The 13655-nt window shown below is 40.9% G+C and overlaps 3 protein-coding genes across 5 annotated transcripts in view; all 3 read left to right on the top strand.

Annotated features, from left to right (window-relative positions):
• The window catches only part of LOC114156967 (myelin-oligodendrocyte glycoprotein-like), a 1059483-nt gene that overhangs the window by 305504 nt on the left and 740324 nt on the right, over positions 1 to 13655 (top strand). The window lies entirely within an intron of this gene.
• On the top strand, positions 33 to 3843 carry LOC114156989 (endonuclease domain-containing 1 protein-like). 2 transcript variants are annotated; one of them, XM_028037673.1, is made up of 3 exons: positions 33 to 362; positions 2410 to 2745; positions 3618 to 3843. In XM_028037673.1, the coding sequence occupies exons 2-3, from the start codon at positions 2416 to 2418 to the stop codon at positions 3786 to 3788; spliced, it is 501 nt and encodes a 166-aa protein (XP_027893474.1). In that variant the 5' UTR covers positions 33 to 362; positions 2410 to 2415; the 3' UTR covers positions 3789 to 3843. The 2 variants fall into 2 exon arrangements, with proteins under 2 accessions (XP_027893474.1, XP_027893473.1); XM_028037672.1 differs by having other exon boundaries at positions 34 to 362; positions 2413 to 2745.
• On the top strand, positions 6224 to 8844 carry LOC114156937 (E3 ubiquitin/ISG15 ligase TRIM25-like). The gene has a single exon (XM_028037566.1). The coding sequence runs from the start codon at positions 6894 to 6896 to the stop codon at positions 8238 to 8240; it is 1347 nt and encodes a 448-aa protein (XP_027893367.1). The 5' UTR covers positions 6224 to 6893; the 3' UTR covers positions 8241 to 8844.

The raw sequence follows: 13655 nt of genomic DNA, 5'->3' as shown, positions 1-13655 counted from the left end.
AACAGTGCCAGGTCGACCTCAGCGGTTAGACATGGGCTAAATCCAGACCGATGAACACATCCGTTACCCAGAGACTGCATATAAATACAAACTTTATATTTTCTCCTCTACGGAGTCTCATTTGGGACATTTCTTTGACGTTTGGACCAACAACGTTTCACCAGACGGTCGGGGAAAATTACAAACACGAGACATGCAGCAGGTTTCAGAGAAAACTAAAGTTAATTTCCAGGTATCTCAAACATCCGACCACTCACTCTGTCATGCGAGTGAGCCACGACTTCCTGTCATGTTTTAGGAACTCAGATTTATTTCTTCATTAAAGGGAACAGAGACATCGTTACACATTCTGGTAAAAAGCGGTGAGTTATGTGTTGCTTTTTCAACTGAAAACACGGTGAATATGCTCAGATAATATTTACAACTTTATAAATTCAATATCTCAATTCAAGATTTTCAGTTTGTAGTTTTAATTACTTTGTCATCCCAACATACTTTTGGAAACTAAGCTAAATAGTCTAGCTTTGTTTAAAGTTTACCGCAGAAACATAAAATTGAACTTCTCAGCTAGATATAGGAGCTTGTTCAAGTCCGTAATTCTTTAATATTTTTTTGAAGTACTTCCGCTGGCAGATTATTTCACCTGTAACATGCGAAAAATGTATTATAGGGAAAAACTCTACCAGTGGAATTAATACTTTTTCAACAATATTAAGGAAATATTGACTTAAACAAGAGGGATTATGCGGTTAGCTATGCGGTTAGCATAGCTACTGTGCCAACAAATAATCCCGCATAGCTAACCGCATAGCTACTGCATAGCATACAGTAGCTATGCTATGCGGTTAGCATAGCTACTGTCGGCCTCACTGGTTGCCATGGTTACCCGCGGTTATCTTGCTGTTTTGCAGTTAGCTAGCATGTTAGCAGCTGTTGAAATTAGCCACTCTACCATTATTAAAGCACATTTGTTCACGGTAAGATAAGATCATTAGCTCTCAGTGAAAAGTGCCGAGTACCACTGAATGAGACAAACACATCCATAGTGAGCAAAGACGCCGCAATAGGATTTTGTTAAAATGTACATTTTCACTTAAAAGAAACAAACGGAATTCATATGAGCTTACAAAGGACAAATTAAATATTATTTCTTCCTATTTTGGGCACAGCGGGAAATGAAGTTGTAGTTGCAGGCATTAAATCAAGAGTGCAGCAGGTTGAATCGGAGCTGCGGGAAGTTATAGAGTAAAATAATAACAGCAACAAATTGGTTTATTTAGCCTGTGAGAGAAAATAAATTGGCGGTTTTCCATCCATCCATCCATTTTCCGATCACCCTTGTCCCTAATGGGGTCGGGAGGGTTGCTGGTGCCCATCTCCAGCTACGTTCCGGGCGAGAGGCGGGGTACACCCTGGACAGGTCGCCAGTCTGTCGCAGGGCAACACAGAGACATACAGGACAAACAACCATGCACACACACACTCACACCTAGGGAGAATTTAGAGAAACCAATTGACCTGACAGTCATGTTTTTGGACTGTGGGAGGAAGCCGGAGTACCCGGAGAGAACCCACGCATGCACAGGGAGAACATGCAAACTCCATGCAGAAAGACCCTGGCCGGGAATCGAACCCAGGACCTTCTTGCTGCAAGGCAACAGTGCTACCAACTGCGCCACTGTGCAGCCCGTAAATTGGCGGTTTTCAAAGTCATATTTCACCATATTAGTTATGCTATTAGAACTAAACATTTAATTTCCAAGCTAAATTAAATATTTAGTTAGGAAGCTAAATATTTAGTTTGCAACTAAATTTGTAAGTCTCAGCTAAATAGTTAGTTTACAAATGAAAGATTTAGCCTGCGGATAAAATATTTTGTTTGGAACTTTGACAAAATATTTAGTTTGCAAACTAAATATTTGGGTTTCAAATTAAATATTTATTTAGGAAACTAATTATCGATTCGTGATCTCTCTGCTGCAAAGTTATTTGTAAGTTAATGCACTTGAAATGAGACAAAACTAAGATATTATCACCAGAAACTAGACCAGAAATACTTGGTAAGTTTTGTTTGGTCGGTGTAGACGGGGTTCAGATCTGCCTCCGTTCTTCAGTTCAGGTTTTGTGACTTGATGCTTTATCAGTAACAACATTCAGGAAGCTACTGTTGTTTGCCACACATTTTCATTCCAGTTTATCCTGGTTATCAACAGTAAATTGAGCTCAGTTTGTTAATCAAATTATTTCAAAAAGTTTTCTCTACTAAAACACAGCAGATTGTAAATCCTCAGAAAAAATGATCAGAGTTGTTAACTGGTCTAATGCAACCAACCAACAATGTTATCTGTTTATGATATTTGACTGTTGCAGAACAGATCTAGATCGACCCACTTTTGTCTCCTCTGATTGAAGGTCATGACGTCTCAGCAGGTTTGGTGTTTCCTGCCAACTACAGCTCTTCTCTTCTTCCTGTCCGTACAAACATTTGCTGAAGTGATGGAGTCGGTGTCGGACTGTGACCGCTTCTTTCTTGACCAAACGCCACCGCATGTTCCTGACATCCTGGAGGGCGGGAGGATCCTCGATCAGAACCAGTACAAGCTCATTTGCCAGACCTACGGGCAACAAAGGAGATTTGTGACGCTTTACGATGTGCAGAACCGGATTCCGGTGTTTTCCGCTTTCAAGTTCACTGGAGGAGTTCCCATAGGAAGACCCAAGAGCGTTTGGATGATAGAACCTCAGGTAGGCTTTTTTTTCACACCTGAGAGTCTGGTAGACTCTGTTCGATTTGGGATCAAAGTTACATTTGTTATATTTTCAGTTGGTGTGGTTGGCTTTCACTCTGCACTGAGTCAAACCAACCAAACCCTTTGAAAAACCTGTTGCCCTCCTCGCCTGTGGGGGCGCTATACCAAGAACCACTGAAGGGAAAACGACACAAAAACCTCTGAAGACACTGAGCACAACTTCCTCCTTCACAAAATGTAAACAAAAATGGAGTGGTGTCAGATTGTAGCAGTTGTAGTTTTTCACTTTTGTCATTGGCAAAAGACCACAATCCATTTCTTACACTGGACTAGCGCGTTTGTTTTGGTTGTATTTATCCCAAATGTGCAGCGCTATAGTCCACTTCCTGCTTTTGGAGTGGTCTCCGGTCCACTTAGCACTCATATATGCGAACCTCACCAGAGTATGTTTTGTTGGTCTGACTATGCATTCACACAACCCCAAAAACAAATCGGACTCTCTAGACCAGGGGTGCTCAAGTCCAGTCCTCCAGAGATACCATCCTGCAACTTTCAGACGCTTCGCTGCTCCAACACACCTGAATCAAATGAACGACTCGTTAGCAGGTCTGTTCAGAGCTGATCCTGGTCTGTTGGAGTAAGGATGCATCTAAAAGTTGCAGGACAGTAGCTCTCCAGGACTGGACTTGAGCACCCTGCTCTAGACAAACAAACTGGAGTTCAATTAAAACAAACTAAACAGGGCCGCTGTGAATGCACCCTAGAAAAGAGAGGAAGACGTTCATTTCACAATGAGAATAAACAAAAAGATGTTCGCTGTCTTGAATTTATAATATCCAGTTTCCCTCCTCAACTACTCTTTCCCAGCTGGAGAACCCAAATAGAGTCAAGAGGATGATCCCCGGAGATACGAACAGAACCTACAACCACCAGGCCGGCGATGTGGATTACAGATCCAACAGAACATTTGACTGGGGTCACATATTTCTAGTTCCTACGCCTCAACCAAAGCGGACAAAGAGTCGACTTTCACCTTGACGAACGTTGTTCCCCAAGCGGAGTCCTTCAACAAAGGCAGCTGGAACAATATGGAGAGGTGTGTAAACGTCTTTGTTCGCCTCAGGTCCAACATGGACGACTTCACAGCAGACTCACTCAGGTTCACTAAATTTATCCTAACAAGAGAAAAAATCTAGTTAGTTAACATCAGTCCAGCAGTGTCTACCTCTATACAGTAAATAAACTACAATAAATAACCCGAAACAAACTACAGACCAATAGCTCTCAAAGAGCAGTTAACAGTTGTAAAATTAAACACGCCTAAAACGCACATTACATACAAAGAACATATACAAACATGGCAAAATTACACACAAAAAAATGATACTTGTAAAAAAAAAAGATGGAGGAGAAGTCAGTTACTGGTTGCTATGGTAACCACCAACTGCCAACAGCAGCTTTACGAGCACCAATGAAAATAACTTTTGATAAAACAAAATTAATTTGAATAATAAATAAATTTAGATGAACTTCACATCTATACTATTGTTCAAAACAAACCCTGTTACATGTTTAACATTCAAAGACTATTATTACACAGTGGATAACAGACATTACTTTTTAAGATTAAAACATACCTAGCGAGAGAAAATCAAGTACAAAACATACACACATAGCACAGTTACTACGGAGCCCCCTAGGGGACATGGGGAATTTTTTTCTTTTGCGTTACCTCCCAATGGACCTTACCAAGCTCCGCCCACAACCGACCCACTTGACCGCAAGTCTCACAAGCAAAGCCTCGCGGAGCGTTGTTTCTATGTAAACATGACTCCATTGGTGCATCATTTCTACCGGATTTTCACAATATATCAGCTACTACATGGACAGAGGAACTAACAAGTTCATGTCATCATCTGGGAGGAGGTTACTGGTTTCTCAGTCACAAGCTGGTTGCAAACCTGAGGCCAGCAGGTGTCAGTCAGTTATGGTAGATCTGAACTTTGACCTCAATATGAGAAGCTACAGACTGATAGGAGGAACCAAAGAGCTCTGTAAAGGTAAAGGCAAATCTTCTGAAGTTGGGATATAATTAATTTAATTTCACATAATTATCACGGTAGAAGCCATTTGTTTGTTAAAATTTTATGAAATATATTTGTTCTATTTGATGTTTGTTGTGAATGACGTAAACTCACAAACAACGAGGTAATTAGTCCAACCTTTAGAAACTACAGCGGCTGTAATGAGCCACAGCAAAGGTAAACAAAGGTAAAATAACCTGAACAGGTGATCAACTCAAAACCACTCCTACCTTTTTACTTTCTCTCTCTCTCTGTAGTTTAAGCACACCTGTTACTGTGGCAACCGCCTGCGCCCTGCAAGACGAGCAAAGATTACGTTAAAAACATAACATTCAGTCCGTTACATATCAAGTTTCCAGGCTTGATATTTATTTCTCGATTATTAATCAGCGCTTCCCTAACACAGCGATGGTTGATTGACTAGCTGTACTTGGTGCTAACGTGGCTAACAGGAGTAACAGTTTAGTCCAAAGCCTTTTCTGCTAAAATAAAATCTTTAGTGTATGTCAGAGTTTTTTCAACATAAGACAAATACTGTAATATTTGTCTTGCAACTTTCTGTAGTAACACTAAAGTAGTAACAAATTTGTTACATTACAGCCTTTTCCCAAATTGTATTAAATTTATTTCTTCCCTTGTGATTCTACAAATACCTCATTATGACAATGTGGAAAAAATATTGCGAATCTGACAAAAGTTTAAAAAAAAAACAACAACTAATATATTGTTATACTAAATACTAAAAAAAAATACTAATATTTTTTTCTGCAAGGTTAAAAATCTGCAAACTGAATTTTACTTTGTTTAGATGGATAGAACAGCAAACAGTAATAAGCATTGTTGGGTCTAAATACCTATTAAACAAAACACAGGAAAGACAAGAGAGTTAAATTCTTTTTGTACTCGCGAGGAGAGCAGACAGAGAGATGCTTTCAGTTACAAATCTCCAACCGCTCTGAAAACACATCTCCCGCTCCCTCTATTTTATTGCTTTTTTAGGGGACCCTCTTACACTGAGCGCTTTAACTCTCAAAGGGAGGGGAAAACAATTTATCACATTGTTGCAGCGCTAATGACATTTACTATTAGACACATGTTATCTACACTCTAAATCTTTCTGCTCCAGTCGAGTACCAGACACGGCGTCGAGTACCACAGGAGAGCAGACAGAGTTGTCTCCGCTATCTCCACGAAGGCTTCACTGCTCTCTTTCTCAAAGAGGTCACAGGAAGGAATCATAATTATTCAACACACAGAGACATTACTTAGAATAGAGGAAAAAGAGAAAAGCATATAATTAAACATTATCTAAATGTTACTACAAAGCTACATGATACAACGAATATTTGATAATTACTAAAAATACAATTTATCCAACAGCATAAATTTATGTAACAATACTTCTATCAATCATTACATCCAACAAATATAAAAAGTCCAAAAGTCCTGAAGGTGTCTCCACAACACTGTTATGTCATGTTCATGTCATCAAATTAAGCTCCAATTCCATGTCTTATTAAAACAAATGTAGACAATATGACAATTCTACCAACTCAACCACAAAAACTGAGAAAAAAGATATTAAACTTTTGCTCCTGCTGTCTTGATGTCCAACCAGCAGCTTTTATTAAAAATACATGCCTATCATTGCATCTGATCTGATTCAGATAGTAAATCTCACCCCTCTGATCATTCTATGAATTTGCTTCAATTCACACATATAAAAATAAACTTGACAAGACATGCAAATAATAAAGACATTCAAAAAAGTTCTTCTGATCTGAAGATTATAGACAAACATGACATCAAAGTTGTTAAAAAACAAAAAGAAACCATGGAGAGTCCCTCCCTGTTTTCACAACAGTTCAGTTCTGACATTTCCTGGTTCCTCCTCTCGCACTAGTCTGACCGGTTGAGTTTAGTGAAAAACTCTGCTTTGAAGAATGCGATTAGCAAAGTCTTACTGCGGAAGATTAAAGAGGAAGAAAACTGACTTTTTATAGGAAACTTTTACAAGAGAAAGTAACATAGACAGCAACAGTAGTTGTTTAGAGATGAAATGGCACAACGAGGAAGTCTTGTGGATTCAATGAAATTCTTTTGTTCGATCTGTTTGGATCTACTGAAGGATCCGGTGACTATTCCCTGTGGACACAGTTACTGTATGAACTGCATTAAAGACTGCTGGGATGGAGAAGGTCAGAGAAGAATCCACAGCTGCCCTCAGTGCAGGAAAGAGTTCATACCAAGACCTGAACTGGTGAAAAACATCATGCTAACAGAGTTGGTGGAGGATCTGAAGAAGACTGGACTCCAAACTGCTCCCGTTGATCACTGCTATGCTGGACCTGATGATGTGGCCTGTGATGTCTGCACTGGGAGGAAGATGAAAGCTGTCAAATCCTGTCTGGTCTGTTTGGCTTCTTATTGCAAAAATCACCTTCAACCTCACTATGAATCTCCTACGTCTAAAAAACATAATCTGGTTGAAGCGTCTACTAAACATCTGCAGAACATCTGCTCTGATAATGATGAGGTGATGAAGATCTTCTGTCGTACTGATCAGCAGTGTATCTGTTATCTCTGCACTATGGATGAACATAAAGGCCATGACACAGTCCCAGCTGCAGCAGAAAGGGCTGAGAAGCAGAAGAAGCTTCAGGAGAGTCGACAACAAATCCATCAGAGAATCCAGGACCAAGAGAAAGATGTGAAGCTGCTTCAACAGGAGGTGGAGGCCATCAATGTCTCTGCTGATAAAGCAGTGGAGGACAGTGAGAAGATCTTCACTGAGCTGATCCGTCTCCTCCAGGAAAGAAGCTCTGATGTGAAGCAGCAGATCAGATCCCAGCAGGAAACTGAAGTGAGTCGAGTCAAAGATGTTCAGGAGAAGCTGGAGCAGGAGATCACTGAGCTGAAGAGGAAAGACGCTGAGCTGGAGCAGCTCTCACACACAGAGGATCACAACCAGTTTCTCCTCAACTACCCCTCACTGCCAGCACTCAGTGAGTCTACACACTCATCCAGCATCATTGTCCGTCCTCTGAGACACTTTGAGGACGTGACAGCAGCTGTGTCAGAGCTCAGAGGCATAATGCAGGACATCCTGAGAAAAACATGGAGAAACATCTCAGATGCAGTAGCTAGAGTGGAGATTCTACTGTCAGAACTTGAACCAACTGCCATGGAAATGGCTGGTCAATGTTTAAAGACTGTATACCATACCCCTGATCACTCAAGTTGGACACGCAGGCCATTCATCCCCCCGCCCCGCTCCAGAGCCAACCCTCTACCCCCACCTGCATCCTCTCTTTTCTCCACAGCTGAATCCCCACCCCAACCACTCTTGCCCCCACCACCATTATTTATAATGAGATCAAGGGGACGAGCGGGGAGACGGCTATGAAAACCAACTGGCCTAGAAATCTTAGTTCTGGTACTGGCACCGGGACATTGACTGAACCAACAGTTCCTCGGAGCAGGGCCGTGCAGAAATCTTTGGAGCTGCAGGGTTTCATCGTTAAAAAGGTTCATTGAACAAGATCTTAAAACAACGTACAACAACATAGCAACAACCCATCAAGAATCTAATATTTAATTGGATCCTACTGTGTCCCTGTCATCATGTGGGGACAATGCAAAGCAAATTTAGTCTTTTTTCTTGATAGGTGTAAAGTTGTGGTTTCTGCTGCTGACAGCTGAAGGATTATGTTGATCTGAGACTGTAGCTGTTAGACTATAGGAGAGAAGGTCGCTGGTTATGAAGTTATGAAATAAGCAAATTTGCTGCTTTTTTACTAAATAAACCCAAATAATATCTGACTGTCTATAACAACTTGGCTGCTTTAAACATTGAAAAAGCTCAGAGGGGTTAACTCTGCATAATGTTTTTGATGTTAGCACCTCTGAGAATTTTAAGATTTAAAAAATATCAGGGCAAAGAAAACTCAGTAGCTGCTGGTAGGGCCCGTCCAGACATTCAGGGGCCTGTCCAGACATTCAGGGGCCAATCCAGACATTCAGGGGCCTGTCCAGACATTCAGGGGCCCGTCCAGACAATCAATGGCCTGTCCAGACATTCAAGGCCCCTCCAGACATTCAGGGGCCCCTCCAGACAATCAATGGCCTGTCCAGACATTCAGGGGCCCCTCCAGACATTCAGGGGCCCGTCCAGACATTCAAAGGCCCGTCCAGACATTCAGGGGCCCCTCCAGACAATCAATGGCCTGTCCAGACATTCAAGGCCCCTCCAGACATTCAGGGGCCCGTCCAGACATTCAAAGGCCCGTCCAGACATTCAGGGGCCCCTCCAGACATTCAATGGCCTGTCCAGACATTCAAGGCCCCTCCAGACATTCAAGGGCCCCTCCAGACATTCAGGGGCCCCTCCAGACATTCAAGGCCCCTCCAGACATTCAAGGCCCCTCCAGACATTCAAGGGCCCCTCCAGACAATCAATGGCCCGTCCAGACATTCAGGGGCCCCTCCAGACATTCAAGGCCCCTCCAGACATTCAAGGCCCCTCCAGACATTCAAGGGCCCCTCCAGACATTCAAAGGCCCGTCCAGACATTCAGGGGCCCCTCCAGACATTCAAGGCCCCTCCAGACATTCAAGGCCCCTCCAGACATTCAAGGGCCCCTCCAGACAATCAATGGCCTGTCCAGACATTCAAGGCCCCTCCAGACATTCAGGGGCCCCTCCAGACATTCAGGGGCCCGTCCAGACATTCAGGGGCCCGTCCAGACATTCAGGGGCCCCTCCAGACATTCAGGGGCCCGTCCAGACATTCAGGGGCCCCTCCAGGCATTCAATGGCCCCTCCAGACATTCAGGGTCCCGTCCAGACATTCAGGGGCCCCTCCAGACATTCAGGGGCCCGTCCAGACATTCTATAAATACTTGAACGTAACACAGACCACAGACCTAAAACTGTAGCATTCATTTCTTTTGACAATGATGATGCTGTTAAATTTAACTTTAATGTTTTCAGCAGAGATAGAATAAAAATGGGTTCAGCGTCACAGAGGAGGTTTTGGTTTCCCAGCTTTATGGGGTGGATATTTTCCGATCTCTGAGCAGACGTGTGAACCGCCTGGTAGTAACATTAGGTTAAGGTGAGGCAGAGAGCGAACAGTGAACAGGTGGTACTGGGGATCTGTACCCTCCATGGATTTAAAACTTATGCTTCCTATCAGCGCACGTCCTGGGTTTAATCTACGTCTTTTCCCAAATAATCAAGATTAAAAGCATGGAGACGGCTATGAAAACAAACTGGCCTAGAAATCTTAGTTCTGGTACTGGCACCGGGACATTGACTGAACCAACAGTTCCTCGGAGCAGGGCCGTGCAGAGATCTTTGGAGCTGCAGGGTTTCATCGTTAAAAAGGTTCATTGAACAAGATCTTTAAACAACGTACAACAACATAGCAACAACCCATCAAGAATCTAATATTTAATTGGATCCTACTGTGTCCCTGTCATCATGTGGAGACAATGCAAAGCAAATAGTTTCTTTCTTGATAGGTGTAAAGTTGTGGTTTCTGCTGCTGACAGCTGAAGGATTATGTTGATCTGAGACTGTAGCTGTTAGACTATAGGAGAGAAGGTCGCTGGTTATGAAGTTATGAAATAAGCAAATTTCCTGTTATTTCACTAAATTAACCCATATAATATCTGACTGTCTATAACAACTTGGCTGCAGACTGCTTTAAACCAGTGTTGTATAGTAACGAAGTAAAAATACTTCACTACTTTACTTAAGTATATTTTGGAGTACTTCATACTTTCCTCGAGTATGAAAATTTTTGATGACTTTCACTTTTACTTCACTATATTTCCGAACTTAATTGCGTACTTTTACTCCGATACATTTTCAATGTGTGGTTTAGTTACTCGTTACAAAAAAGCGAGAGAGAGAAACGCAAGTGTTTTGACCCCACCTACTGATTAGCAAGTAGCAAGTAGGCTACCGAACAAAGTCCGTAGCCTACTTGCCTGGGCTTGTTCATCACCACCAATAGGATACACCTGTTTCGCTTCTCCCATTAAACACAAAGCAAGTCTCGCAATCAGCAGCAGTCACATGGAGGAGGAGACGGAGACCACAACGACTGCAACTACGTCGGACACGGCTCCAGGGGAACCACCAGCTGGTGATGAGAGCCCATGGCCTTATTTAAACACAATATACTCTTTCGTGGGTGTTAAAGATTCGTCGTACCGCATGCAGTTTATGTTATTCCTGCCCGAAGATGTGGAAATTCTATCTTACAAAAACTCCCCGTCCAACTTGAAGAAACACATCGAGGTAACGTCTTATGAAATGGTTATAATCCTCCTGTTTCAGTAACTATAGTTTGGTCACTAGGCACTACTGTATTGTGAAACGTTGACCATAAATGAACTTTGTTTGGCATTGTTTCAGTTCCATACATGGTGTATTTAGCTTAGGCCTAATGTTGACTGTAGCAGGCTACCTAGACTCCTCTGTTCAAGGGGGGACAGAAGCCATAGCGATAGCAATTTAGACTAAATTTAACAAATATAGGAAAGGCATGCAAGTTCAAAACCAGGTTTACAGATGCCAATAAGCTGCATTTCCCTCCCAGTTCTTTTTTTCTTTTGCATAATGACCAGTTGTGTGCACCACCTACTGACTGTAGCATTGGCTGATTCACTGATTTGTGAAGTAGAGTAATCGTAACAGCTCTTCTTCTTCATGTTGGCCGCATTTTCTGTACTATTTATTTTTCTCATTTTCAGCACTGACCTTACTTGAAGGGAAAACTTAAGGCTTACAAAAACTTTGTATTTTCTGTCCTGGAGGGTTTACTAAGAAGCTGGTTCAGTTGTAAAGCAGGTTAAGTTAACCTTGTGCTATAGGTAAAGCACCTAATTTTCTTAACTAAATGATGCCTGCAGGTATATCTATTAGCAGGTTTAATTTTGCCTGCACTTGGTTGGGTACATTATTTTAAGTGTATTTGACAAGTTTACCAAAATATAAAAAAAGTCATTCAAACTGCATTTGCTTTGTTTTACTTTTTACTTGTACTTTTCATTACATTACTTGAGTACATCCATTTTTACAGTAATTTCCATACTTAAGTACAAGAAGTTTCAGATACTTTAAGACTTTAACTCAAGTAACATTTCAGTCAGTGACTTCGACTTTTACCAAAGTTATATTTTGGAGAGGTACTTGTACTTTTACTTGACTCTGAGATTTCAGTACTTTATACAACACTGCTTTAAACATTGAAAAAGACCATTCATCAAATCTGATGTTAATCATTTTTTAGTTCTTTAGAGCCACCTACTGGTAGTTTGGTGCAGCTGCATGCAAGAAGTCCTTCAGCCACATTCTTAGAAAAAATGGAAGCTGGTGGAGACTCATGTACACAGATGTCACAGGAAACTATCAACAAGTGATCACTGAACTAATGATCCCTTAAACCGATGATGGGGACCCAGCATCTCCAAGAGACTGTGGTAATTTGGACCAAAGAAACACGATGTGCAGAAATTTTACAATACTTTAAGAGTGAATACCTTGTTAGTTATGTTTCAGGTTTTGGTTTAAATTGTGATTTTCCATACATGATAAAGTCATTTGATGTCAGTTTAATTTTAATCATGTGAATGTCATGTATGTATATTGTACAAAACTCTCCTTAAGATTTTTAAGGGAGTTTTTTCTTCTGTTAAACTTCCCATTAAATCTCATAGTAAATTATATTTTAATTACTCTGGGGCTGATAAACGTTCTCCACTGAGACCAGCAGACAACCTGCTTCAAACCCATGTTCATGTCCAACTGGTAGATCTATTTTGGCCCAGTTCACGTGTTGATGCCCAGCAGAGTTTAAGTGTAACCCTCCAAAACTTAAGTAACAACCTTTATTGTTATATCTTTTGATATAATATCTTTCAGCCTATCACCTTCCATTAATAATTGGTTTTGTTTTATTGAGAATTTGTAAAACCATTACATTTAAGATGTATGATGCTGTTCTAATTAGTGTTTAATTTACTGGTCAATGGTGGTTATTTTTAGATGATTACAGTGTTTAGATTGAATAAATATAATTTCTCTGCATGTAGTTAAATGTGGATATTTTTTATCAAATTTTCCATCTGATTGCAAAGTTTCTATGGGTGGGGATCAATAATTTTCTTTTATTGTATACATTTGCTGCAGCCTATAATCTTAATTATGCACCTATTTTTGCTGTGCCATAATTTTCTTTTTCATATCTGCACAATAAATATTTAGTTGTGAAATTAAACAGTAGTGGTTTGATGTGAAATTCCATGAACCGACTCAAAAACTCACTTCTTCAGATTTAAGATAACCTCTGATGCAAAAGTTTAACTTTAAATAAAGATTTGATGATTTAAAGTATTAAAATGTTATTGTGATAATAGGAAAGTGGCTAGCTGCCACTTCTTTGAATAAGACTGTCACTGGATCAGATATTGTCCATACAGGACATATTGCAACAGTTGGCCCGGTTCTTTAAAATGCAAAAATACAACAAGTGTTAAAGAGGCCAATTTGATTACAGTTTTCTAGAATAAGGCATCCACAGCAGTCAGATGTTTTCTATCATTAACCAAGCCAGTGGTGATCTGCATTATTAACGATCCTGAAACAAATTAAGGGTCTTAACATGGAGGCCCCAAAAGGTTGTCAGATTTGGGTGATTGGCCCGTTCCCATTAACAACACCTGAACAGAATCACGGTTGAACTTAAATAACCCCATCCCCCATCAGACACTCAGAACTCAAAATGAAATACGCCCCCTGGTGGCAATAAA

This window comes from Xiphophorus couchianus, chromosome 14 (genome assembly GCF_001444195.1).
Source record: "Xiphophorus couchianus chromosome 14, X_couchianus-1.0, whole genome shotgun sequence".
Lineage (NCBI taxonomy): Eukaryota > Metazoa > Chordata > Actinopteri > Cyprinodontiformes > Poeciliidae > Xiphophorus > Xiphophorus couchianus.
This window is presented reverse-complemented; position numbering and strand designations above follow the sequence as displayed.